This window comes from Netta rufina (assembly GCF_964035555.1).
Source record: "Netta rufina genome assembly, chromosome: 30".
NCBI lineage: Eukaryota > Metazoa > Chordata > Aves > Anseriformes > Anatidae > Netta > Netta rufina.
This window is the reverse complement of record NC_140154.1, coordinates 2,727,400-2,755,359: the sequence shown is the minus strand read 5'-3', so window position 1 is coordinate 2,755,359 and position 27,960 is coordinate 2,727,400. Positions and strand designations below refer to the sequence as shown.

The following is a 27,960-nucleotide window of genomic DNA, read 5'->3' as shown; positions in this document are numbered from 1 at the left end:
ACCTCTATGGCCCCCCACTACCAAAACCTTACCACGTAAACCCACTCCATGCAGTCACATGGCATTCAAAGATGAATGTGAGGGGCCGTGGATTTGATCTGCTTGTAGGCGACAAGGAGGAGATGAGAGGAAATGCTCTGATGACCTCAACTCTGCCTCAGGATCTCCTGCCCCAGCAGGAGGAATGTGACCGTGGCAGTGACTGTGAGGTCACTTCTGTCTCTGCAGTTGATAGGGCAGCAGCAGCAACATGTCACAGAAAGGGCCTATGAGGTCACTTCCATCTGGACTAGCTGACAGGTCACCCTTGGCTTCGACATGGGTGTCGGACATTTTGGCCGACATGTGCCAGTGGCCCTGCTAGGCTAGCAGAAGGCACCTGCTTGGCATGCTGACTGTGGGATCCCCTCTGCCTCCAGACCCAGGAGGACCCAGACAGAAAGAAGGCCCCAATATGGGTAGTCCTGTCCCTTCTGCTTGAGTCCATGACTGGACAGCAGGAGGCCAGTCATGGACTCAAGGCTTGGGTGTGTCTAGCCAAGAAGCTGCAAGGCCAGCAGCAGGCCCATGGCTTGGGAGATGCTGCTGAGGTGACTTGTGTCTGGTTGGCTGATAGGCCACAAGAAGGCTGATGGGTTGGGATGCCTACTTCAGCAGTGGTTTCCACCCTGATGGAGCTTTCTTTAGTACTAGGAAAGAGCAGGAGATAAAAAAATTTCCACAATGTGTACCTTGGAAGGTTAGCCAACAGGTTCATAGAGCCATAGAATCATAGAATATCCTGACTTGGAAGGTTTCCACAAGGATCCTCAAATCCCACCCCCAAATCTGTACATGAACTCCCAAATATTGGTCCATGTACTTGAGAGGGTTGTCCAAATGTTTCTTGAATTCTGACAGCCTCAGTGCTGTGACCGCTTCCCTGTGGTGCTTGTTCCAGTGCCTACAGAACCTGGACACTGCTGGGAGCAAAGGAATCCAGGCTTAAAGTGCCCATCTCCACACTCCCCACCCTGTCTCCATACTCCCCTTCCCCCAAGCACACTGAGGGCTCACTCCATGGGCATGTGAAACTCCCATCCCCAGCCAGCCTGGGAACAAGAACAACAGCAGCATGGCCAGGTGGAGAAGTCAGCAGGAATGTCAGCGTGCTGCTGCCATGGGAGACAAGGCCAGGGAGGGACAGCCAGACACTCAGCAGACCCTTCTGTGCTGCAGCTCTGCCTGCAGAGGAGGCAGCTCCTGCTGGGGACATTGGGGGCTTGAGGGCAGAGGCTGTGCTGGTGAGAGAGGAGAGCAGGGGGTGTCCCAGGGAAGGTCCTGTATCACCTTTGTGGCCCTCCGCTGGACTCTTTCCAGGAGATCCCTGGTTTTCTTGTACTGGGGAGCCCAGAACTGGACACAGTACTCCAGGTGAGGCCTGACCAGGTCAGGGTAGAGGGGAAGGATCACCTCCCTTGACCTGCTGGCCATGCTCCTTTTAATGCACGCCAGTATCCCATTAGTCCTCTTGGCCACCAGGGCACACTGCTGGCTCATGGTCAACATGTCATGAACCGGGACACCCAGGTCCTTCTCGCAGAGCTCCTCTCCAGCAGGTCGTCCCCCAGCCTGTACTGCTACTTTGGGTTGTTCCTTCCCAGGTGCAGGACTCTACACTTGCTCTTGTTAAACCTCATTTGGTTTCTTCCTGCCCATCTCTCCAGCCAGTCCAGGTCTTTCTCCCAGCTTTGTGTGTATAAGTTGAACAGGACTGGACTCAGTGTAGGTCCCTGGGGGACACTGCGGGCTACAGGCCTCCAACTAGACTCAGCTCCACTACACTAAGCACAACACTCTGAACTCTGCCATCTAGCCAACTCACAATCCACCTCACTGAATACTTGTCCATCCCACACTTCCTGAGCTTATCTGTGAGGATGTTATGGGACACAGTGTTGAAAGCCTTGCTGAAGTCAAAGTAGGCAACATCCTCTGCTCTCCCCTCACCCCACCCAGGGAGCCTTGAGACCACAGGTCAGTGTCTGTACTGCCCACAAGTGCCTGCAGTTTTGTATCCTCAAGATACATCTTCTGTATGTAACATTTTTACTTTTTTTTTTTTTTTTCTTTTTTTTTTCCCTCGCAGTTTGGGGCCAGCATTGGTTGACCTGGTACCTGGCAGTGAAAGGCTGTGTCTCACACTGTTGTGGTTTAATCCAGCTGGCAGCTAAACACCACACAGCCATTCAGTCACCCTCCTGCTCCCTCTCTGGGATGGGGGAGAGAAACAGGAAAATGAAGCCTGTGGGTTGAGATAGAAACAGTTATCAGGACAGAAAAAAATGATAATAGTACTACTAATAATAATGTGTACAAAACAAGTGATGTGCAATGAAATTGCTCACCACCTGCTGACCGATGCCCAGCCTAACCCCGAGCGGCCACCCCCCCGACCCTGGCTAGACACCCCTATATATTGTTTAGCATGATGTCAGAAGGTATGGAATACCCCTTTGGGCAGTTTGGGTCAGCTGTCCTGGGTCTGTCCCCTCCCAGCTCCTGCTGCACCCCCAGCCTGCCCACTGGCAGGACAGAGCGAGAAGCTCTTGGCTTGGTGTAAGCACTGCTCTGCAACAATTAAAACATCAGTGTGTTATCAACATTATTCTCATCTTAAATCCCAAACACAATACCCTACTGTGGTGGTTTTACCGTGCTGGGCAGCTAAACCCCACAACCGCTCTCTCACTCCCCCTCCTTTAGATAAGGAGGGGGAGAAGTAAAGCAAAGAACAACTCACGGGTTGAGATAAGGATAATTTAATTAAAGGGAAATAATTATAATAATTAAATAAAGACTACCATGAACTAAACAATTTAACTAAGGGGAAATAAAAGGGAAAGGGGAAAAAGGGAGGAAAACAAACAAACAAAATAAATGAAAGCGATATGGAAGTGCAGAGGAAAGAAATTACTCTCTACTTCCCACAAATGAGCGATGATTGACCACGTCCTTGAAGCAAGGCCTCAACGCACGCAGCCGGTGTTCGAGAGGAGGACCGACGTCTTCTCAACGAGAGCCCACCCCTCCCCTCTTCTTCCTGTTTCCACCTTTTATTGCTGAGTGTGACACCACATGGTATGGAATATCCCTTTGATTGGTTTAGGTCAGCTGCCCTAGTGATGTTTCTCTCCTCACTTTTTTGCCCATCCCCTAGGAGGGTTAGAGAAAGGCCCAATGCTGTGCCACTGCTGCTCAGCAGTAGACACAACACTGGTGTGATAACACTGCTGTTCCAGCTACAAGTACAGAGTACGGCACTGAATGGGCTGCTGCCGGGAAAGTTAACATTCCAGCCAGACCCAGTACACCTACCAGTTGCTAGGAGGAAAATGAACTCTATCCTAGCTGAAACCAGGACAAGCAAGCAGCTTCTTGGGTATATTCATATATTCCTGACACCAGCTTTGCAAGAAGCAGAGATGTGGCAGAGATGCCACTGCAGAGACAACAGGACTTTCACCAAGGTACATGAGACCTAAGGGCTTAGTCAAGTACAAGAGCTCAAGAGAACAACATGAAAGCCAAAAGAGAGCAGCAGTGAAAAGGCAACATCCTGCTGCTGGCCATGGCCATGGCTCCAGGGAAGCAGCAGCCCCGACCCAAAGGCAGCAGAAAGGCAGAGCCCAGCGGGCAGTGAAGGGCAGTCTCAAGGTCCACTGGGGCTGCTCCTCTGCGTGTCAGCAGCTCCAGAGGAGATGGGAAGAGATAGCATCTGAGACCAATGAAGTTCTCATGGATTCTTTATTCTCTTTATCCACACTGAAAGCCTAGTTCTGTAGGTATATAAAACGATTGGGTGATACATTTAAAAAATAATAATAGACAGGATGCCATGAATAGAATTCAATCAAAATCACAATTTTAAGAGATAATATTAATAATAATAAAAGAATTGCAAGCTAATGTACTAAGAGATTGTTCAGATAACCTGTGTGTCCATTTAATATTATAGGCACACTATTGATGCCAAAGAAGCATGTATCCAATGAGTTTCCTCAAGGTGTCCTTGAGCTCCTGGTTCTTCATGCTGTAGATGAGGGGGTTCACTGCTGGAGGCACCACCGAGTACAGAAATGACACCACCAAGTCCAGGGATGGGGAAGAGATGGAGGGGGGCTTCAGGTAGGCAACCAAGGCAGTGCTGAGAGTCAGAGAGACCACAGCTAGGTGAGGGAGGCATGTGGAAAAGGCTTTGTGCTGGCCCTGCTCAGAGGGCATCCTCAGTACAGCCCTGAAGATCTGCGCATAGGACAACACAATGAAAACAAAGCATGCAAATGCTAAACAGAGACTAACTACAAGAAGTGCAACCTCCCTGAGGTAGGCATCTGAGCAGGAGAGCTTGAGGATCTGGGGGATTTCACAGAAGAACTGGTCCACAGCATTGCCGTGGCAGAGGGGCAGGGAAAATGTGTTGGCCGTGTGCAGGACAGCATTGAGAAAGCCACTGCCCCAGGCAGCTGCTGCCATCTGGGCACAAGCTCTGCTGCCCAAGAGGCTCCCATAGTGCAGGGGCTTGCAGATGGCAATGTAGCAATCATAGGCTATGACTGTGAGGAGGAAATACTCTGCTCCAACCAAGAAAACAAAAAACAAGACCTGTGCAGCACACCCTTGATAGGAGATGGCCCTATTGTCCCAGAGGGCATTGGCCATGGCTTTGGGCAGAGTGGTGGAGATGCATCCCAGGTCAAGGAGGGCGAGGTTGAGGAGGAAGAAGTACATGGGGGTGTGCAGGCGGTGGTCACAGGCTATGGCAGTGAGGATGAGGCCGTTGCCCAGGAGGGCAGCCAGGTAGATGCCCAGGAAGAGCGCGAAGTGCAGGAGCTGCAGCTCCCGCATGTCTGTGAATGCCAGCAGGAGGAACTCGCTCACAGTGCTGCTGTTGGACATTTGTCTGGTTCTGGGCATGGGGGGGAAGAAGGGAGTAAGAAAATAAAACAGAATTATCTGACAAGATCTAATTCCTTTTTGGGCTGTCAAGCAGACATTTGGCAGGTCCTTTTCATGAGTTCTGACTGATGCTGTCTGAGGATGTCCATGGGGTCAGGAGGCTCTGCTCTAGTCAATGCAGGAGTCCTCCTCTACAGCAAGTGGTAAAGGGGAACATACGGTAATTCCAGATTCAATTCATTCCTGATATCAGAAGATTATTCACATTTTTGCTCCCAATTCACCCAACTGCAGAGCAGGGCTGTGAGGATTCCTTTTTTGAATATATTTATATTCTTGCTGCATTCCATAGGAAACCTTGTGGATTCTCATATACAAAGGGACAGTTCTTTTAGTGCAGACTCCTTCAAAGGGGATAGCCAGTCTGACTGTCAGTGCTAGTCTCTTCTGCTGTTATCTCTTTGATCTACAGGACAATTAGACTTAACCTAAAAATAACCGGCATACTATTGAGAGCAGAAGAATCCAGACACAAAATGCACATCTCCACACCCCCCACCCTGTCCCCATACTCCTCTTCCCCCAAGCACACCAAGGGCTCACTCTGTGGGTATGTGAAACCCCCATCACCAAGCAGTCTAGAAACAAGATCAGCAGCAGTATGGCTAGGTGGAGAAGTCAGCAGGAATGTCAGCATGCTGCTGCCATGGGAGACAAGGCCAGGGAGGGACAGACGGACACTCAGAAGACCCTCCTGTGCTGCACCCCTGCCTGCAGAGGAGGCAGCTCCTGCTGGGGACACTGGGGGCTTGAGGGCAGAGGCCATGCTGGTGGGAGAGAGGAGCAGGGGGTGCCCCAGGGAAGGCGCCTGCCCTGCAGAAGATGGCAGGGAGGTGCCTGAGCCCTCCCTTGTACAGCATTTCTGGCAGCAGCTCCCTCTCACCGCCTGCCCATGTTCCTTCCAGAAGCCAGGTCAGTGTCAGATCAGTTAAAACCTGAGGGGAACACAAATATGATCTTGGTGATGTATTTAAGGTGAGGTAGCTGAAGGGACTCTATGAAGTTCATCGCTTCCATACCGATATCTCAGTACCATGCTCTAGGAGTCTCAGTCTCCAGTACAATCCTGACAACAAATTACCATGAAACCTGCCTCCCCTCCACTGCAGGATTCTTCAAGCACAGGCTACAGACAAAGTCTTGCCTTTCAGGTAGACCCTGCTTTGGTCTTCCTCTTGAACAATCCAACCAGAAATGCCATTCTCTAAAGCATCTTCTACTCCTCGCTGGAGAAACAGAGAGACCCATCCTGACAGATGCTATCAGCCATCTGATGTACCAGCTGTAGAAGACTCCTCTGGCAACCCCACCTGCATGGCCCTGCTGCCAGAGACTCACGGTGTCAAGAGCCTGCAGTTGTGTCCTGCCACACGCTGCCCTCTGTTGTTGCGCTCCTCACTGCCTCCAAGCCCTCTCTCCTTCTCTCCTCTCCATGTGCCACCTGCAGTCAGAGCCCCCAGCCCTTCTGCGCTGTGCAGAGGAGCTGCTCCTGGGCACAGCTGTCTCTCTGCAGCGCTGCCCGCTTGCCAGGAGCTCTCTCTGTCCCAGGAGCCCGGCCGAGCTCGGCAGCACAGCACCCGACCATGGCATCGCTTGCTCTGTGCCCTTGGGCTCCCTTGAGGTGTCCCCAAGGCCTCAGGGCTGACATCTCCTGCGGGCAGCAGGGTCTCTGCTGGGGTGTGGTGTTTGAAGCAGACCGAAGTCATCACCAACTGCCCTTCTCTGAACACAGGAGAGATGACTTTTACAAGGGTGATTTGTGCTTTTAGACTGAGATTGTCAAATATGCTGTGCTTCAACCTGGTGGGCAGCTCAGCACCACACAGCAGTTAGCTCACACCAACCCTCCCAAATGATGATGTGTTGAGGTAAGGGCAGTTTTAGTAATAGTAGTAATAGTAGTAGTAGTATTTCTGGTTTTGTTTGTTTGTTTCTTTATTTGTTTGTTTGTTGTTTGTTTGTTTATGTACAAAGCAAGTTAAGCACAGTGAAATTGCTCAGTACTGACTGATGTCCAGCCTGTCCCCTGGTAGAACATTGTGGTAAGCATCTGCACCTGCTCTTCTTTGACCTTCAACAACTCCACAGGTGGAAGGTTCCTCCCAGAGACTAGGCAAGGTAGACAACTCTTTAATATCCGCTGTCCCCAAGGAAGCTATCCCAAAATCCCACCTGTACCCTTTTGGATCTTTGAAGTACCCTCTCGTGGGGAAGTCTATGTCAAGGTTTCATAGATCAACGTTCTTCTCCCTCCTTTCTTTTCTGGGTAGTAGTTCTTTTCCATTCTTAGGAGCCTGATTTTCACATCCATTGTTTTCTCCTGCATATAGAGGCAACGGATCCTGGCACAGGTTGGTGCTCTAACCTAGCAAGATAAGACCTGGGGGTCTGGTCTAGTCTCCAGACTAGACCTGGGGCCTGTCCCTGGGGTTGGAGTGGCACTGACTGAGGCTCAGTGAGCACAGACTGAGTCCCAGCACATTCCAGTGATTTGTGTTCCTTTGGAATTGCCAAGGTGATAACACCTCCTTTTCAAGCATTTCTACAGCTTTAAGGATTCTGCACTTGCTCTGGGGTGAAGTTCCAAAGCATTGGAGGTGCCCACTGCTCTAGGTGCCTGCCCATATCCTCCCATGCTCTCTGCCACTCCTAACTCTCCTGCCTTGGGGCAGGTCTCTGGAGGGCATTCTTAAAGAGTTGTTTATCCTTAAACAAAAGCTGAAAAACAATTAACAAGAGGACCATCCCAAGGATATTCAAAGCCTTGCAGAGCTAGTGTAATTAGCCTGGAGGAGAAAGGGGAGGTGAAGGAGAAAGGGAGAGTGAATAAGTAGAGAAGTGTCCCTCCCTTTTCTCCCCCTAGACTGGCTGCCTAAAGCAAAAAAGTCAAGAGTGTAATGCTTAACAGTTTCTGAGTGATGGTTCCTGAGGTATGGAGGTGATGGCAATGCTCAGTACAAATAACAGATTTGTCACATGACCAGTGATTTTACAGATTCATAAGCCAGCATTACACAACATAGCAAACTACCTTTAAACCAGCCCCAGAAATGATAAACAGCACAGCAGGAACACATGCAGCAAGTAATGTGCTATACAACACATTTCTGAAAACAAGCCCAACAGACCTGAGATCCAAAACATCGACACTGTGATCAGCAACTATTAAACTGGTCTAATGCTTATAACAACTTGATTTTAGCACTCTCTGGTAAGATCTGTCATTATCTCAACCCTTCGTGCCCCACACTGGGTGCCAAAAAGACTGCTGTGGTTTAACGTGGCAGTTTGAATACATGGAATTATTTGAACGAGTCCAGAGGAGGGCCACAAAGATGATCAAGAGGCTGGAGCATGTCTGCTATGAAGGCATGCTGAGAGAACTGGTACTACTTAGCACCGGATAAACCTTAGAGCAACCTTGCAGTACTTAAAGAAGACCTACAGGAAAGCTGGGGAGACAGTCTTTGTCTGGGAGTGTAGTGATAGGACAAGGAGTAATGACTTTAAACTAGAAGAGGGTAGGTTTAAATTAGATATATGGAAGAAATTCTTTCCTCTGAGGATGGTGAGGCACTGGAACAGGTTGCCTGGAAAAGCTGTGAATGTCCCATCCTTGGAAGTGTTCAAGGACAGGTTGGAACGAGTTTTGTGTTGGGAATTGGTCTGTGGGACATGGACATGTATCCACAGAGCAATTGTTTGACCAGAGTTTGTTTTAAGAATAGGCCTCAGTTAGCATAACTGAGGAGTGGAAAAGTACCGAGAGAAGTGACAAAGGTGCCTACGCGGCAAAGAAAGAATGTCCTTATCTCGAAGAGGAGGTTTCTAAGGGGAAAACAACTGCCAGAAATGTGAGGAAGCTATGTCCGTATGTAACGGCAAGTAGGGGGAACATAAACTAAAATAACCTTTTAGGCTTAGCCAATCAGTAAGTGACTAATAGGCATAATTATAACAATCTGTATAAATATGCGCTATCCGGACAATAGAAGAGAACTATGCTATACCACTGATATGGAGTCGGCTGCATTTGTTCCTTCTGCTGCGGCCTAACAGTTTTGAGCAACCAGGTCTAGTAGGAGGTGTCCCTGCCCATGGCAGGGCGGTTGGAATAAGACGATCTTTAAGGTTCCTTCCAACCCAAACCATTCTATGATTCTATGATCCTATGATCCCATGTTTGTATGATTACCTGTGACACTGCCATCATTGTTCATACAAAGCCCATAAAGGCTCTCCTCAAAGGTTTTAACCAAGATTTTTGGTTAGTCCAGCTGGCATCCTGTTACAAGTGGCATCCCACAGGGGTTGGTACTGGGACCTATCTTCTTTAATGCCTTTATTGATGACCTAGATGAGGGGATTAAGTGTATCCTCAGTAATTTTGCAGATGACGCCAAGTTGGGAGGTAGTGTTGATCTGCCTGAGGATCTGTAGGTGGCCCTTCAGAGGGATCTGGATAGGCTGAACTGCTGGGTTGAGGTGAATGGGGTGAGGTTTAAGAAGGCCAAGTGCTGGGTTCTGCACTTTGGCCACAATAACTCCATGCAATGCTATAGGCTTGGGGCAGAGTGGCTGGAAGACTGTGAAAAGGAAAAGGACCTGGGAGTGTTGATGGATGCTCGGCTGAACATGAGCCAGCCATGTGGTCTAGAGGTCACCCAGAGGGAGTTTGGATCAGCCCACACCCTTGTGGAACAAGGAACAGCTGGTGAGAGTGGAGAGGCATCCGTGAAATCATGGGAATACCGGAGTGAGAGCAAGGTGGGGAAGAGAAGTGCCTGTCTGCAACCTTCAGAGAAGTGTGGGACAGCACAGGAAAGCCTGCAGAGGGGTAGGCAGAGGGCTCTGACAAGAATGGAAGGCCACAGCAGCACTGACACCTTTGTCCCCTTGGCCATGGCTTATGAGGAAACGTGTTATACTCACGGCATTGGGACCAAGTATTCTCCTTTCAACCCTGTGAAAACACCGGAAGATGTCATAACATTGTCCTTTGCATGATACTATGGGCATCGTCCCCTACCCCACAGACACCAGGAAGAGCCCTGAGTGAGACATGGAGGTGCTGGGGGTGCAGGATCTCCCCTCCCAGTGGCTGTGGTCAGGCCTTGGCCTTCTGCTTCAGCAAAACAAACCGAGACTTTTCTCAGCACAGTGCCTTTACCTGTCTGTAATCATGGCCTCCCATTAGCTGCCCAAACAAAAAAGGGCAGACAAAAAAGGAGACTTTCATAGTAACAGACTAGAATAGCCAACAGAGTATAGTGTATAGAGTATTGTAATACTACAGAATAGAGCAGCCAACGAAGGTAAGACAGATACTCTGATACAGTGAAGCCATCAGAAAGCTGATCCCAGTTAGATGACTGATATGGGGAGGTCGGGAGTAGCCTGGCCAGGACAGATGTGAGATTTTTGGGAGAGAAGAGGAAGGGAAGAGGAGCTTTGAAGCTTACCTTTGGAGAGGTAAGAGGGTTCATGTAATGTTGATGCTGCTATAAAACTGACTTCAAACAGTCTTGTATGGTCCTTACATTATTTTCAACTGTAACAATAATCCCTCAACCTAAACATTACACAAACACCCTGACAGGACTCCACTATTGTAATGCAGAAATCAAAGTATCACCTGAAGAAAAACTCAGCCCATAGCCCCTTAGCCCCTTTCCCTTACATTTACTCTCTTGCTCACCTGAATCATTGACCCTAACACTAACATTAAATTGCTCTGTTTAAGCCTAGACTTCTTGCCAGACCTAAACATAACCCTAAACAATAATGCTTGCCCATACCCTAATCAGAGACCTGACACCACAAGCAGAACATCAAACACTGCATCTACTCCATCTAAAATTTTGCTTAATCCATAAAACACAGAAAGGTAAAATCTAGTCCCTAGGAGAGTAGAGGGAGGTAAGCTCTGCCTCAGGATCTCCTGCTCCAGCAGGAGGAATGTGACTGTGGCAGGGACTGTGAGGTCACTTCTGTCTCTGCAGTGGATAGGACAGCAGCAGGAACATGTCACAGAAAGGGAGTGTGAGGTCACTTCTGTCTGAAGTAGCTTGACTTCTCCCTGGGATCTGTACTTTTGTGCGGACATCTGCCAGTGGCCCTGCTAGGCCAACAGAAGGCACCTGCTTGGCATGCTGACTGTGGGATCCCCTCTGCCTACAAACCCAGGAGGACCCAGACAGAAAGAAGGCACCAAGATGGGTTGTCCTGTCCCTTAGCGTTAGGTCAGAGGTTGGACTCGATGATCTTGAGGTCTCTTCCAACCTAGAAATTCTGTGATTCTGTGATTCTGTGATTCTGCTTGAGTCCATGACTGGAGAGCAGGAGCCACAAGGCTTGGGTGTGTCTAGCCACGAAGCTGCAAGGCCAGCAGCAGGCCCTTGGCTTGGAAGATGCTGCTGAGGTGACACGTGTCTGGTTGTCTGCCAGGCCGCAAGGAGCCTGGTGGGTTGGGATGCCTACTTCAGGAGTGGTTTCCACCCTTTCTTTGATAGTAGGAAGCTTTATTTGATAGTAGGAAGGAGCAAGAGAGAAAAAAAAAAATGACACAGACCACCCTAGAAGGTTGGCACAGGCCATGAGGAGGAAGAAATGTTTGGGGGAAGAACTGGTCATGCGGCTAGAGCCTGAGACAAAGAAGGCATTAAGTACCTCTGCCTTTACCTCATCTCTTGTCACCAGGTTTCCCACCACATCCAATAAAGGATGATGATTCTCCTTAATCCTCCCTTATTTAAAGTGTTTATATGAACAGTTTTATTGTCTTCGACAGTAATAGACAGATTGAATTCCAGCTGGGCTTTAGCCCTTTTAATTTTGACCTGCACAGCCCCATAACATTCAGGACACAGCCCCAGACAAACTGACAACATGCATGAGAAGGAAACACAGAAGAAGTGGAACTTGGCAGCCTTCCATCCCCTGCCCATCTGTGAATCTGTGCTGCAAGTCCATTCAACTGGTTACTCCTCTATTACCCAAATGTTCCTGTAACTCCTGATGCTGCTGTCTTGTCAGGGATAGCTAAATCACACGAAGGTTGAACTGTTTGCCTGCAGCCATGAATGGCTGACAGAATGGAGCATCAGTGTGGGAGGACCTTGAGAAACTGCAGGATTTTGCCTAGGGAAACCTCTTGACATTTAAAGAAGAAGAAGAGCCCAGTCCTGCACCAGAGGAAGAGGAACCCCACACATCAGGGCTGACTGGGACCTTGCTAAGTGAGCAGTGTCCAGGAGGAGGAGGGTTTGGGCACCACGAGGGATACCATAGGAGCAGTGGTGCCTGCCCACTAGGTACCAGGCCAACTTCCTGCAGAGCTGCCTTACAAAGAGCATGGCCACCAAGAAGATTTGAGTTATCAGACTAAGCTCAAATCAAGCGGACACCACATGGAAAAGTGCTTACAGCTATCCGGTAAAGAGGTACAGGTCTGGGAGTCCCTACTGGGAGTCCCAGTCAGCATGGGTTTATGAAAGGCAGGTCCTCCTTGACGAACCAGATCTCCTTCTATGACAAAGTGACACACTTGGTGGATGAGGGAAAGGCTGTGGATGTGGTCTACCTTGACTTCAGCAAGGCTTTTGACACCGTTTCCCACAGCATTCTCCTCAAGAAACTGGCTGCTCGTGGCATACACTTCGTTGGGTTAGAAACTGGCTGGATAGCCGGGCCCAAAGAGTCGTGGTAAATGGAGTCAAATCCAGTTGGAGGCCAGTCACTAGTGGCATTCCCCAGGGCTCGGTGCTGGGGCCGGTCCTCTTTAATATCTTCATCAATGATCTGGATGAGGGCATTGAGTGCACCCTCAGTAAGTTTGCAGATGACACCAAGCTAGGTGCGTGTGTCAATCTGCTTGAGGGTAGGAAGGCTCTGCAGGAGGATCTGGATAGGCTTGTTAGGAATGTTTTAACAATTCGTGTCCATAAAGAACAGTCTTGTCTGCCTCTGGGCCCTGCACTGGCAATTTAATTCTTGAACCACAGATGCAGTGTGTCCCAGTCTCCCCCTCATTCTAGTCAATTTATCAAGTCTTCAGAAAATACTCCTCAAATTTATGAACCTGTTTGCTTTTGTTATTCCGAACTTCTATTTCTAACAGTTACAGCCTTTTTTTTTGTCTTCTTGGAGATTAATTTAACACGGCTATAGGTGTGACTGTCCCTGTGAATGGCTGGTGAAGAATGTTTTAATTACTCGTGAAGTGTCAATAAGAAAGCTATTTGTGTTTGTATGAAGTCTTTGATGTCTGGGGGTTTCAGAACAACTGATAACAACTAGTGACTGTTATGGGATACTATGCAGGCCTCTGATATCTGGCTAGGTGGCCAAGAGATTAAGAAGAAGAAAAAAAAGAAGCTGAAGGATGGCTAGGAGACAAGACCTGCAGGGGATGTTCTATAAACTTGATACGGTACCAAGGGAGTACAAAGAGGAAGGACGAGAAAAAAACTTGGAGAGGAAGACTACGAGCCTTCAGCATGAAAGACCCCTAGAGACCCCCAGAGGGACCACCGGAGACTGATGCGCATGCTCCAGTAGGAGGGACCGGACCCCGGAAGCTAATTATAATAACCTGTTTTTTTTAGAAGTAGTAATGAATATGTATTAGTCTAGGAGAATAAAAATCAGCTACTTGATGTAACTGGTGTGCGTCCTGGTAGAGCAGAGACTCCTGGTGCACCCAGCGCTGTTTGCTTACCTCTATTCTTTTAATAAATCCTATTTTTTTATTTAATCTTAATTTGAATCCTGAGCCATTTCTAACAGGCTGCACCGATGGGCTGAGGCCAACTGCATGAAGTTTAACAAGGCCAAGAGCCGGGTCCTCCACCTGGGGCACAAAAACCCCAAGCAGAGCTACAGGCTGGGAGATGAGTGGTTGGAGAGCTGCCAGGCAGAGAAGAACCTGGGAGTGATGGTTGATAGTCGGCTGAATATGAGCCAGCAGTGTGCTCAGGTGGCCAAGAAGGCCAACAGCATCCTGGCTTACATAAGAAACAGTGTGGCCAGCAGAGCTAGGGAGGTGATCATCCCCCTGTACTCGGCTCTGGTGAGGCCGCACCTCGAGTACTGTGTTCAGTCTCTCGCTACAAGAAGGACATCGAGGTGCTTGAGCGGGTCCAGAGAAGGACGACGAAGCTGGTGAGGGGTCTGGAGAACAAGTCCTACGAGGAGCTGCTGAGGGAGCTGGGCTTGTTCAGCCTGGAGAAAAGGAGGCTCAGGGGCGACCTTATTGCTCTCTACAGACACCTCAAAGGATGCTGTAGCGAGGTGGGGGTTGGTCTGTTCTCCCACGTGCCTGGTGACAGGATGAGGGGGAACGGGCTTAAGTTGCGCCAGGAGAGTTTTAGGTTGGATGTTAGAAAGAACTTCTTTACCGAAAGGGTTGTTAGACATTGGAACAGGCTGCCCAGGGAAGTGGTGGAGTCACCATCCCTGGAAGTCTTTAAAAGGTGTTTAGATGTAGAGCTTAGGGATATGGTTTAGTGGGGACTGTTAGTGTTAGGTCAGAGGTTGGACTCGATGATCTTGAGGTCTCTTCCAACCTAGAAATCCTGTGATTCTGTGATTCTGTGATATCCTGGTTTGGAGAGAAGCAAGGGCTATGGAAGGCTGAAAGTCTGAACAGAACTAAAGTCTTTGTGTACATGGCTATGGCTGTTGCCTCTGTCACTGAGGCCTATGAGGAGACGGCTTATTGCTAAAGCACCAGGGCCTCATTGTCTCCTTGTCCCCACCCATGAACCTGGAAGGGGTCGTACCATTCTCCTGCATTTGACAATGCACATCCCCATCTCCTACTGCCCCAGGAAGAGCCCTGAGCAGTGTGTGAAGGGAAGGGATCTCCCTTCACAGAGGCTGAAGGTCAAGGCCTGGCCCTGGTGCTTGGTGAAACGCATCCACTTTGTCTACACCTCAGTGTCACCTTCACATTGCCTTTGTCTCCTTGTCCTCACTGCCTCCAGTGTTCTGCTCTAACAAGCTCCAAGAGAGGCTGTGTCAGTGCTGGCCCTCAGGGGGACACTGCAGGAAACTTGCATCTGACTTGGGCTTCTGGAGAGATGTCTTCAATTGTCTCTGAGTGCCTGAGGTTTGTGGGCTCATCACCAAAGCCCCAGAGGGGTGATTCCAATGCCTTGGGCTGGGCCTGTGCTGCTGAGCTGGGCCAGTCTCCTGGGACAGAGAGAGCTCCTGGCAAGAGGACCCTGGTGCAGAGAGACAGCTCTGCCCAGGAGCAGCTCCTCTGCACAGCGCAGCAGGGCTGGGGGCTCTGACCACAGGCACCCAGGCAGAAAGGGATTCCAGGCAGCCTGGAGGGTGCACGCAGAGGAGAGCTCAGTGCAGGAGAAACCTTCACATCTCTGCCCACGGTAAGTATCTGGTTGCAGGACAGTGCAGGGGAGGTTCCTGGAAAAGGCTTCTGGATGCGGGATGTCTATGCCTGTCCAGGAGCTGCCAGGATGTCTCATGTGGCTTGTGCGGTGTGGAGGAGAAGGTGCTTCAGGGCAGCTGCAGGGGTGCCCAGGGCTGTGGTGCAGAGCAGGGTCCCTGCTGTGCCCCAGGGGCTGTGTGCCAGGGCATGGCCTCTGCTGCCTGCCAGACACAGCACTCAGCCTGCCTGACGAGCTGCCCAGGGGCTTGAGCAGAGGAAGGGCAGGGGAGGTGTTGCCCGCAAAGAGAAGGCTCTTTCTGCACTCTCTGCCTGCGCTTTCATAGTCTGATTGTGGGGTAGGCTCTGTGTTAAGATAATGGTTGTGTTTGCACAGGTAACGGAGCTTCCTATTGCATTGGAATGAGACATAAACAAGTTAGTGACAAACCTGAGAGTGTCCCTTCCCTTCTCTCTCCTTACAGACTGCTCCAGGGCTTTTCAGAACTGTTCTTTAGGACCTACTGAGAGGGGGATGTCCCCAGAGCTGTCCCCATCCCCAGGAGGTGTCTGCAGGACAGAGTTGGGCACACAGAGGATGGGATGGGGTCTGTGAGCATGGACAGGAGGAGACATGGGGACAAAGAGCTGTTGACAGGACAGCTGCAGGCAGCAGGGACATTGGCAGGCAGTGAGAGGGAGCTGCTCCCTCCCTGCCATTCCCTGCAGTGCAGGCACCTTCCTTGCAGCAGCCCCTGGTCTCATCTCTTCCCCAGAAACTCCTTCACAGTTTCTATCATGGCATATATAACCTATGGGCTGAAAATATGGGGTGTCTGAACCCTAAATCTCTGTGTAAGTAGACACATTTGCTGCAGGCCCCTTCCACCTTCCTCCATGGAAGAAGGCACAGAATCACAGAATCATAGAATATCCCGAGTTGAAAGGGACCCACAAGGATCATTGAGTCCAACTCCTGGCTCCCCAGAGGTCCTACCCCCAAATTCCTACCATATGACAAGGAGCATATTCCAAATGTTTCTTCCACTCCAGAGCTCTTGTCTCTCTCCTGGCTGTGCCAGCCAGATGGCACAGGTCTGTGAGGACAGGCTCTACCTTACCAACACTGCAGCTTCTGCACTGGGTTGGGTCTGCCCTGCCTGCCCATGCCTGCTTCTCCCCCTTCCCCAGCGTGGCAGCTGGTGGTGTCTGATTCTGACAAGGAGTGCTGTGCACAACGGGTGAAGCAGGAGGAGATGCTCCCTGCCAGACATGCACGATCCACCTGCTGATTTTGTCTCCTGGGTATTGAACAGGGAAGACGCACACAGAGTCACACAGCCAAATGCCCCTCACTCAACAGAGGGAGCCACTTCCCAGGAACCTTCCTTCCTGGAACCTCGAATGCAGCAGAGCAGGCTCACTGGGAGCTGATGGGGAGAGGAGGCTGCAGTGTACAGGACACTCAGGAAGCACACAGCAGGGCTCCAGACAGGGAGAGACACAAAGGTCCTCTTGGAAACAGGAAATGTAAAACTTTAACTGGGAATTAACTGAATTTTTCTCACAGACTTTACTCCTAACACTCCTTATTTATTTATTTATTTATTTATTTATTTATTTATTTATTTTTCTCATTTGGCAGTGTCCATGTCCAGAACCTGCAAATGCCCAACATCAGCTCTGTGAGTGAGTTCCTCCTGCTGGCATTCGCAGACACGCGGGAGCTGCAGCTCCTGCACTTCGCGCTCTTCCTGGGCATCTACCTGGCTGCACTCCTGGGCAACGGCCTCATCCTCACCGCCATAGCCTGTGACCACCACCTGCACACCCCCATGTACTTCTTCCTCCTCAACCTCGCCCTCCTTGACCTGGGCTGCATCTCCACCACTCTGCCCAAAGCCATGACCAATTCTCTGTGGGACACCAGGACCATCTCCTATCAAGGGTGTGCTGCCCAGGTCTTTCTATTAGTCTTCCTGATTACAGCAGAATTTTATGTTCTCACCGCCATGGCCTATGACCGCTATGTTGCCATCAGCAAGCCCCTACACTATGGGAGCCTCTTGGGCAGCAGAGCTTGTGCCCAGATGGCAGCAGCTGCCTGGGGCAGTGGCTTTCTCCATGGTGTCCTGCACACAGCCAGTACATTTTCCCTGCCCCTCTGCCAAGGCAATGCTGTGGACCAGTTCTTCTGTGAAGTCCCCCAGATCCTCAAGCTCTCCTGCTCAGATGCCTACCTCAGGGAAGTTGGGTGTATTGCATTTAGCTTTTGTTTAGGTGCTGGCTGTTTTGTTTTCATTGTGTTATCCTATGTGCAGATCTTCAGGGCCGTGCTTAGGATCCCTGCTGAGCAGGGCTTGCACAAAGCCTTTTCCACATGCCTCCCTCACCTTGTGGTAGTCTCCCTGTTTGTCAGTACTATTGTGTTTGCCGGTGTGAAGCCCCCCGCCACCTCTTCCCTATACTTGGACTTTGCGGTGGCAGTTCTGTACTTGGTGGTACCTCCAGCAGTGAACCCCCTCATCTACAGCATGAGGAACCAGGAGCTCAAACATGCACTGAAGAAGCTGTTTCAGTTTTCTTCCAGGAGCAATTAGCTGCTGCTCTGCTGCTGCAATGGGAAAAACTCACCAAAAAAACCACGGTGGGAGACACAGCCTTTCAGTGCCATGTTCCAGGTCCACCAATGCAGCCCCCAAACTGTGAGAAACAAAGTAAAAATGTTATGTACAGAAGGAGACCAGATGGATCTCAGGATACAGGACTGCAGGCACCTGTGGGCAGTATGGACACTGACCTGCGGTCTCAAGCCTCCCTGAGTGGCAATAGAAGAAAGAGACCAGTGCCTGTCCTGTGCCACCTCCCTGCCAGCCCTGACCTTCCACAGGTGGAGTATTTCTCTCTTACTTGGGCACCAGCAGAGCTTTGCCTCCTTGTCCTCCACAGGGAGATGAGCCACAGGCCTGGCTGTGTGTGAGGAGGCAGCAGACCTGAGCAGAAAAAAAGACAGTTTCTTGTCACTCCAGCATCTGAAGCGTCCAGCCCCTGTGGTTGAGTCTGTTCTCTGCAGCAAAGGGATGTCACCAAGCCCCAGGTCCGTGGTTGCTTCTGCAGCTCTGAGGACCTCTCCAAGGGCCTCACAGTATCAACAGTCAGGACCTAGGAGGGTCAGCTCGCCCATGGATCACAGCAGTAGGTTGGTAGGATTCCATAGTACACAAGGACACGGACACCTCGTTGCTCTGTTTTCATGAATGTCTGTATTACAAATTGCTACAAACCCTTGTGGTGGTTTTACCGTGCTGGGCTGCTAAACACCACAACCGCTCTCTCACTCTCCCTCTTTAGATGAGGAGGGGGAGAAGTAAAGCAAAGAACAACTCACGGGTTGAGATAAGGATAATTTAATTAAAGGGAAATAATAATAATAATTAAAGAAAGATTGTTATGAACTAAACAATTTAACTAAAGAGAAATAAAAAGGGAAAGGAAAAGGGAGGAAGACAAACAAATAAAACAGATGAAGTCTATGTGGAAGTGCAGAGGAAAGAAATTACTCTCTACTTCCCACAAATGAGCGATGCTTGACCACGTCCTTGAAGCAGGGCCACAACGCATGTAACCGGTGTTCAGGAGGAGGACTGACATTTTCACAATGAGAGCCCACCCCTCCCCTCTTCTTCCTGTTTCCACCTTTTATTGCTGAATCATAGAATCATAGAATATCTTGAGTTGGAAGGGACCCTTAAGGATCATCAAGTCCAACTCTTGACACCGCACAGGTCTACCCAAAAGTTCAGACCATGTGACTAAGTGCACAGTCCAATCTCTTCTTAAATTCAGACAGGCTCGGTGCAGTGACCACTTCCCTGGGGAGCCTGTTCCAGTGTGCAACCACCCTCTCTGTGAAGAACCCCCTCCTGATGTCAAGCCTAAATTTCCCCTGCCTCAGCTTAACCCCGTTCCCGCAGGTCCTGTCACTGGTGTTAATGGAGAAAAGGTCTCCTGCCTCTCGACACCCCCTGAGTGTGACATCATATGGTATGGAATATCCCTTTGGTTGGTTGAGGTCGGCTGCCCTGGTGATGTTTCTCTCCTCACTTTTTTGCCCATCCCCTAGGAGGGTTAGAGAGAGGCCTGATGCTGTGCCAGCACTGCTCAGCAGTAGACACAACACTGGTGTGATAACACTGCTGTTCCAGCAGTGTGTAGAAGTACAGAGCACAGCACTGTATGGGCTGCTGCCGGGAAAGTTAACATTCCAGCCAGACCCAGTACAACCCTTCCCTGTAAAGCAACTACATATTGCAAGAAACTACTAAGTTACCACTAGGAAAGCAAATATGGGTTTGTGATGCTTTCCCTAAATCTGCACCAATAAATATTATTTGAGGTGTTACTGGTACGACGCTCATGAATCCACTTGGTGGAGGGAACAAGGCATGGCACCTTCCCCTTCTTTCTTTCGGGCTGGTCATGATAGCTCTTGAGTAATGTGAACATCATTGGGTAACCCTAATGATATGCCTCCAGACTGCGTTTCTGGCTTTTTCCAAGGGCAAACAACTAAACAAAAGAGTACCATAGTTCTGTTGGCATAACTGCCATGAATATAGAGAACATCAAATAGTTGTCTACCTTGCCTGGTCTCACACAGGACCCTTCTGTTGTGGGGTTGCTAAGAGCTGAAGAGCAGGTGCTGATGGCTGCCACAATGGTGCACCAGCAGTGATAGCGCACTGACCCCCAAGTCCTGCAAGCTCAAAAACTATGTATTCCTGTGAGCAAAATGTCAAAGAGGGCAGGAGACCTGCTTGAATGATCAAGGAGATCCTGGAGTGACTTAAATGGAAGAAGGATGTATACATAATGTGGAAAAAAGGGACGAGCCACTTGGGAAGAATATAGGGACATTGCCTGAGAAAAGGTCTTTTTCAAATATATCAATAGCAGAAGGAAGAGGAAGGAAAATGTGGGCCAACTGCTTAACGAGGTGGGTGACCTGGTGACAAAGGATGCAGAGAAGGCAGAATTACTGAATGCCTTCTTTGCTTCAGTCTTCACTGCTAAGAGCAGCCCTCCAGAATCTCTGACCTTCAGGACAAGGGAGGAAATCTGGAGAAACGAGGACTTTCCCTTGGTTGAAGAGGATCAGGTCAGAGATCTCTTAGGCAAACCTGACAGCCACAGATCCATGGACCCCGATGGGGTACATCCATGAGTTCTGAGGGAGCTGGCAGATGTTACTGCTGGCCAATCATTTTTGAAAGGTCATGGAAAACAGGAGAGCTGCCTGAAGACTGGAAGAAAGCTCATGTCATACTGGTCTTCAACAAGGGCAAGAAGGAGTACCCAGGCAACTACAGGCTGGTCAGCCTCACCTCCATCCCTGGAAAGGCAATGGAACAGCTCATCCTGGAGGTCATCTCCAGCATGTGGAAGAGAAGAAGGTGATCAGGAGTAGTCAGCATAGGTTCACCAAGGGAAACCATGCTTCACCAACTTGACAGGCTTCTATGATGGAATGACTAGCTGAGTGGGTGAGGGGAGAGCAGCAGATGTTGTCTACTTTGACTTCAGCAAGGCTTTCAGCACTGTCTCCCATAACATCCTCACAGGCTAGCTCAGGAAGTGTGAGATGGAGGAGTGGTCGGTGAGGTGGGATGTGAGCTGGCTGGATGGCAGAGTTCAGAGGGTCGTGCTTAGTGGAACAGAGTCTAGTTGAAGGCCTGTAGCCAGCAGTGTCTCCCAGGGACCTACACTGAGTCCAGTCCTGTTCAAGTTATTTGTCAGTGGCCTGGATGATGGAATAGAGTGCACCCTTGTCCTGGTTTCAGTTAGGACAGAGTTCATTTTCCTCCTAGTAGGTGGAATCACAGAATCACAGAATTTCTAGGTTGGTAGAGACCTCAAGATCATCGAGTCCAACCTCTGACCTAACCCTAGCAGTCCCCACTAAACCATATCCCTAAGCTCTACATCTAAACGTCTTTTGAAGACTTCCAGGGATGGTGACTCCACCACTTCCCTGGGCAGCCTGTTCCAATGCCTAACAACCCTTTCGGTAAAGAAGTTCTTCCTAACATCTAACCTAAAACTCCCCTGGCGCAACTTAAGCCCATTCCTCCTCGTCCTGTCACCAGGCACGTGGGAGAACAGACCAACCCCCACCTCGCTACAGCCTCCTTTGAGGTACCTATAGAGAGCGATAAGGTCGCCCCTGAGCCTCCTCTTCTCCAGGCTGAACAAGCCCAGCTCCCTCAGCCGCTCCTCGTAGGACTTGTTCTCCAGGCCCCTCACCAGCTTCGTCGCCCTTCTCTGCACCCGCTCAAGCACCTCGATGTCCTTCTTGTAGCGAGGGGCCCAAAACTGAACACAGTACTCGAGGTGCGGCCTCACCAGAGCTGAGTACAGGGGGACGATCACCTCCCTAGCCCTGCTGGTCACACTGTTTCTGATACAAGCCAGGATGCCGTTGGCCTTCTTGGCCACCTGAGCACACCTCTGGCTCATATTCAGCCGACTATCCACCATCACTCCCAGGTCCTTCTCTGCCTGGCAGCTCTCCAACCATTCCTCTCCCAGCCTGTAGCTCTGCTTGGGGTTATTGCGCCCCAGGTGCAGGAAGGGTGCTATGTTTTGGATTAGGATGAGAAGAGTGCTGAGAAGAGTGCTCAGCAAGTGTAAAGATGTGCTGTTTCATGTCAAAGTGCTCTGTTTTGAGTCAAAGCTCTCCTCAGGCTCTCCTCAAAGCTCAACTCAAGCCCTCCAGCTCAGATCCCTACCTCAGAGAAGTTGGGGTACTTGCGTTCAGTGTCTTTTTAGCATTTGGATGTTTTGTTTTCATTGTGCTCTGTCCTATGTGCAGGTCGTCAGGGCTGTGCTGAGGATGCCCTCTGAGCAGGGCCAGCACAAAGCCTTTTCCACATGCCTCCCTCACCTGGCCGTGGTCTCCCTGCATAGCATCACTGCCATGGTTGCCTACCTGAAGCCTCCCTCCACCACCTCCCTATCCCTGGGCCTGGCGGTTTCACTTCTATACTCGGTGTTGCCTCCAGCAGCGAAACCCTCACCTACAGCACGAGGAACAAGGAGCTAAAGGAGGCACTGAGGATGTTATTCTAATCTGCAGTATTTCCCCATCAATGAGGTACCTGCACATCTTCTTCAAATAAACCTGGACAAGGCAGAAACAGCTTTGTTCATGTATTTCAAAATTGCTTTCATTCTTTGCAATACTAGTCCAATAAAAATATTTTTCTCCATCTCATTTCTTCAACCTTTTGTTGTTGTTGTCTTTCTTGTTTTTTTAACCCAAAGACCTCATTTACAGGTGCTGGTAAGCTTTGTAATTAACCAAATAAAATAACCTGCAGGTAGTCATTTTCTGTGAGTCTTGTTTCTCATAATTTCTCTTCAGGTACAGCAGAGGTTGTAGAATGAAGAAACCAGCTGCAATGTGGAGGAAAAGCAGAGATGTGGCTGAGGGACTCGATGTTTTTTTCTGTAGTACTCTGTACCAAAAAGTTCTCCTAGGCCTCTTTATTCAGTAAAAGAGATAAAGGATGAGAAGAGCATGTACCAAAAGGAACACCATGAAAAGCCATGAAGACAAGGGCCATTTTCTGCCCCTGCAGGGGACTAACGCTGGGCAAGGCCCAGCTTGGGAAGCAGCACTGTCGGATGTTCTTGGAGGGCAGTGAGCTGGGCAGGAGGCAGCCATGTGCCCTGGGAGCACAGGAGGGAAGGCTGAGGGGCACCTCACTGCAGCCTGTCAGGAGCTGCAAGGTGCTCACAGAGCGTCCAGGGCCAGGATCTGCCCCGTGGCCATGAGCCCTGCCTGCCCTCCTCCTGCCATACTTCGTGCGGTGGCTGCAGCAGAGGGGACCCCCAGCCAGCCCCTGCATGGGGCTCTGCCACCCACCTCGCCCCGGCCCTCTCCAGCGCCCTCCTTACTGCTCTCTGATGCATGCCAGCACCTCCCCGTGCGTGCCATCCAGCACATCTGCTGAGGGCCAGTGTGGCTGCTGCTGGGGCAGGGAGCTCAGCATGGCCCTTGAAGTCCCCTGCCCTGGGCCTGCCTCTCCCCTTGGCCTCGGCCTGGCCTTGTCTCTGCTGGCAGGAGCGCTCTTGGTATGCGCTTCCTGGCCTCCCCTTGCCTGCACACAGCTGCTGCCCACTCATGCTGCTGGCACAAACGTGTCCTCACCAGCAGCACCACCCCTTGGGATGCTTCTCCTGGTGTTTCTGAACAATCGAGTTTACTGGACTGTGTATGTTTAATGGCCTGGCACATCACACCCACAAATGTGTCAGGCTCTACTGGACACCGGTGCACAGTGTACCCTAATGCCATCAAGACTTAAAGAGGTAGAACCCACCTGTATTTCTGGAGTGACAAGGGGATCCCAGCAGTTAACTGTCTGGAGGCTGAAGGGAGTCTAACTGGGAAGGAATGGCAAAAACACCCCATTGGGACTGGCCTGTGCATTCTCAGCATAGACTGTTTCAGGAGAGGGAAATTCAAAGTTCCAAGAGGGCACTACCGCTGGGGCTTTGGCATACCTGCCTTTGAGATGGAGGATCTTAAACAGTTGTCTACCTTGCTTGGCCTTCCACAGAATCCTTCTGTTGTGGGTTTGCTGAGGGTTGAAGAACAGCAGGTGCCAATGGCTACCATGGTGGCGCACCTGAGGCAGCATCATGCTAACCGGGACTCCCTGATTGCCATCCATTAGCTGGTTCATTGACTGGAGAGCCAAGGTGTAGTTGTAGAACTTGGTAGCGTGGTTTAGTGATGGACTTGTCAGTACTAAGGTAAAGATGCATGACCTGGTTTACACGTCCTTGAGTAGTGTGAGGCACAATGCAATTCTTTTTGCCTTCTGCATCTATAGCACAGGAAGCATGACTTTGCCCTACTCTGTTGACTGGGCAGGTCTTTTCACATTACTCAGTTTATGTTTCTGTGACTGGAAGGGGACAATTTCCCAAAAGAGGCCTAGCTTGTAGGTACAACTACTGCCACTTGAAGAAATATTTTCTTTACTTTTCTTCCAGAGTTTTCCACAGAAGACCCATGAGAGACCATGGATGTCCAGGTGTTTACTAATATTCAAGCTGAATTTCTCAGATTCCAATGGTTATTTCAATTTTATTATTATTTTATTTATTTTATTTTATTTTATTTTATTTTATTTTATTTTATTTTATTTTATTTTATTTTATTTTATTTTATTATTTATTTTGTTCCCAAAGTACAACTGACTTGTCTTAGAAAGGGTTTCATGTGCTGGGCTGGGCTGCAGTTACAGGGACAAAGACCACTGCTGGCAGTGGAGGTGTAAGACCTCCAGACTCTGCTTTTCCTCCTGATAGAGGTCTCCAAAGAAGTCACCCTGGATGAACAGCAATAGGAGAATAATGCTCAAAACTGAAATGCAGCAAAATTCAGACTTTGAAACAAGAAGTTTTTATTAGGTGCTTTTTGAAATCTTCTTCTTTAACTACATCATGCAAGCTCTGCAATTAGCTGAACAAATCCTGAAGTCTTTAAGAAAATTGTGGTAGAAATGTTAGGAGTTTCTTCATTTTAATGAGGTCCATGGTGTATTTTGGTGCTCAGTCTATGAAGCTCAGGTACTGAGAGGAGAGTGATGTAACCGCTTGAGCAAGTCAAGTCAGGAGGCACAAAAGTTGAAGTGACTTGGAGTATTAATGGGCTCCACTGAGGGCTGTTACTAACGAAGCCTCCCCAGGGCCTTGCTAGGACAGATAATTGGAGGCCATGATTACAGACAGACAAAGCGCTATGCTGAGAAATGTCTTGGCTTCTTTTAGTGAAGCAGAAGACTCAAGGCCTGCCACCAGCTACTGGAGGGGAGATCTTGTACCCCATGTCTGGCTCAGGGCTCTTCCTGGCGATCTGTGGGATGTTCTGGGCAGTGTGATGCCATGAGAAGAACACTGGAATGACACCTTCCAGCCTCTGCAAGGATTGCAAGGAAGGAAGGAGGCCCCACTGCAATGACTACATCTCATCACCTCATAAGCTCTAGACAAGGGGAAAAAAATTCAGGGCTGTTGGGGCTTTCCATTCTTGCCAGCACCCTCTGCCTTCTCCTCTGCAAGCTTTCCAATGCTGTCCCACACTTTGCCCTATTTTCTTTAAGTCTGCAGAAACCCATCTCTGTTTACCACCTTGCTCTCATCCCAGCATTTCTTCCTCGTTGAGGCCAGTGCCAACCTTCCACATTGCATTCTGTGGCAGCTTATTCTCTCCTCTTCTTTGCTAATATCAAAGGAAGCTCCATCAGGGTGGAAACCACTCCTGAAGAGGCATCCCAACCCATCAGGCTCTTGCGGCCTGGCAGACAACCAGACACGTGTCACCTCAGCAGCATCTTCCAAGCCATGGGCCTACTGCTGGCCTTGCAGCTTCTTGGCTACACACAGCCAAGCCTTGTGCCTCCTGCTGTCCAGTCATGGACTCAAGCAGAAGGTACAGGACAACCCATCTTGGTGCCTTCTTTCTGTCTGGATCCTCCTGGGTATGGAGGAAGAGGGGATCCCACAGTCAGTATGACAACCAGGTGCCGTCTGCTGGCCTTCCAGGGCCACTGGCAGATGTCCGCACAAAAGTACAGATCCCAGGGAGAAGGCAAGGGTGACCTGTCAGCTTCAGACAGAAGTGACCTCACACTCCCTTTCTGTGACACGTTCCTGCTGCTGCCCTATCCACTGCAGAGGCAGAAGTGACCTCACATTCCCTGCCACAGTCACATTCCTCCTGCTGGGGTAGGAGATCCTGAGGTAGAGCTGACCTCTCTCTAGTCTCCTAGGGACTAGATTTGACCTTTCTGGGTTATAGATTAAGCAAAGTTTTAGATAGAGCATTTTGTGTTCTGCTTGTGGTGTCAGGTCTGTGATTAGGGTATGGGCACACATTATGCTTAAGGGTTTTGTTTACATCTGTCAAGAAGTCTAGGATGAAATAGAGCAATTTAATGTTAGTGTTAGGGGCAGTGATTCGGGTGAGCAAGAGAGTAAATGTAAGGGAAAGGGGCTATGGGCTGAGTTTTTCTTCAGGTGGTACTTTGATTTCTGCATTACAATAGTGGAATCCTGTCAGGGTGTTTGTGTAATGTTTAGGTTGAGGGATTATTGTTACTGTTGAAAATAGTTTATAGGCCCTACAAGACTGAAGTCAGTGTTACAGCAGCCTCAACATTACATGAACCCTCTTACCTCTGCAAAGGTAAGCTTCTGAGCTCCTCCTCTTTTCTCTTCCTTCCCCCAAATCTCACATCTGTCCTGGCCAGGTTACTCTTGACCTCCCCATATCAGTCATCTAACTGGGATCAGCTTTCTGATGGCTTTCATTATATCAAAGTACCTGTCTCACCTCTGCTGGCTACTCTATTCCATAGTATTAGACTGCTCTATTCTCTACACTCTGTTGGCCATTCTAGTCTGTTACTATGAAAGCCTCGCATGGGAACTGTTACAGCAGATAACTAGAGGCCCTGATTACAGATAGTTAAAGACACTGTGCTGAGAAAAGTCTCGGTTTGTTTTGCTGAAGCAGAAGGCCAAGGCCTGACCACAGCCACTGGGAGGGGAGATCCCGCACCCCCAGCACCTCCATGTCTCACTCAGGGCTCTTCCTGGCGTCTGTGGGGTAGGGGACGATGCCCATAATATCATGTCAAGGACAGTATTATGACACCATCCAGCATTTTCACATGGTTGAAAGGAGAATACATTGTCCGAATGCCACGAGTATGTGAAATATGTTCATCTGACTCGTGTCAATATGGAACAATGCTAGGGCTGCATGGTATGATGAATGTGACCTTCTGTCTTACATACCCTTGGATAACCACACGTCTAAGTGAAATAGAGTCTAGAAGTTTGTGTCAATAGAGGGTTTGAAGGGTAAATCGTGAGACTCGGGTCTAGGGGATAAGAGAACAAAGGAGTTTCCAAAAACTGCTGACTTTTGTATGGGACAAGTCTCTGATATCTGGGATAAGAGAACAAAGGGGTTTCAAAATAACTGCTAACTATTGCATGTGGCGCAGCACGGGTCTCTGATATCCAGCTAAGATATGACCAAATAAGAAGAAGGGGGGAAGATGAAGAACAATCGAAGGACAAAGCCTGGAAGGAAGACTATGAGCATTCAATACGAGCGACCCCTCAGAGGAACCACTGGAGACCGATACGCATGCGCACATGGGGTGGTTTGGATCCCAGGAAACTAATTATAATAACCCTGCCTTTTCCAAAAAGTGGTGTAGAATATGTATTAGCCTAGGAGCATAAAAACCAGCCACCTGATGTAATAGGTGTGTGTCTTGGTGGATCAGAGACTCCTGGCACACCCAGTGCTGTTTCCTTGCCTCTATTCCTTTAATAAATTGTAAACTTTAATTGCAATCCTATTTGGGACTCAGTCATTTATTGCAAGTATAACATGTCTCCTCATAAGCCATGGCCAAGGGGACAAAGGTGTCAGTGCTGCTACAGCCTTCCATTCTTGTCAAAGCCCTCTGCCTTCTCCTCTG

At 49.5% G+C, this 27,960-nt stretch overlaps 3 protein-coding genes across 3 annotated transcripts in view; 1 reads left to right on the top strand and 2 right to left on the bottom strand.

Annotated features, from left to right (window-relative positions):
- LOC311220214 (ATPase family AAA domain-containing protein 2-like) overlaps positions 1-345 on the bottom strand; it is a gene marked incomplete at both ends in the record, with an annotated part of 84,697 nt that extends 84,352 nt beyond the window's left edge. Inside the window, one exon of the mRNA XM_084303678.1 lies at positions 279-345. Within this exon, the coding sequence (XP_084159804.1) occupies positions 279-345 (67 nt within the window). The remainder of the gene's footprint in view (positions 1-278) is intronic.
- Positions 346-4,002: 3,657 nt separating this feature from the next.
- Positions 4,003-4,938, bottom strand: LOC311220213 (olfactory receptor 14A16-like; the record flags this gene model as incomplete). The annotated part of the gene is made up of 1 exon (XM_084303677.1): positions 4,003-4,938. The coding sequence occupies one exon, from the start codon at positions 4,936-4,938 to the stop codon at positions 4,003-4,005; it is 936 nt and encodes a 311-aa protein (XP_084159803.1).
- Positions 4,939-17,055: 12,117 nt separating this feature from the next.
- On the top strand, positions 17,056-17,988 carry LOC311220212 (olfactory receptor 14C36-like; the record flags this gene model as incomplete). Its single annotated transcript, XM_084303676.1, has 1 exon — positions 17,056-17,988. The coding sequence occupies one exon, from the start codon at positions 17,056-17,058 to the stop codon at positions 17,986-17,988; it is 933 nt and encodes a 310-aa protein (XP_084159802.1).
- Positions 17,989-27,960: the final 9,972 nt, after the last annotated feature.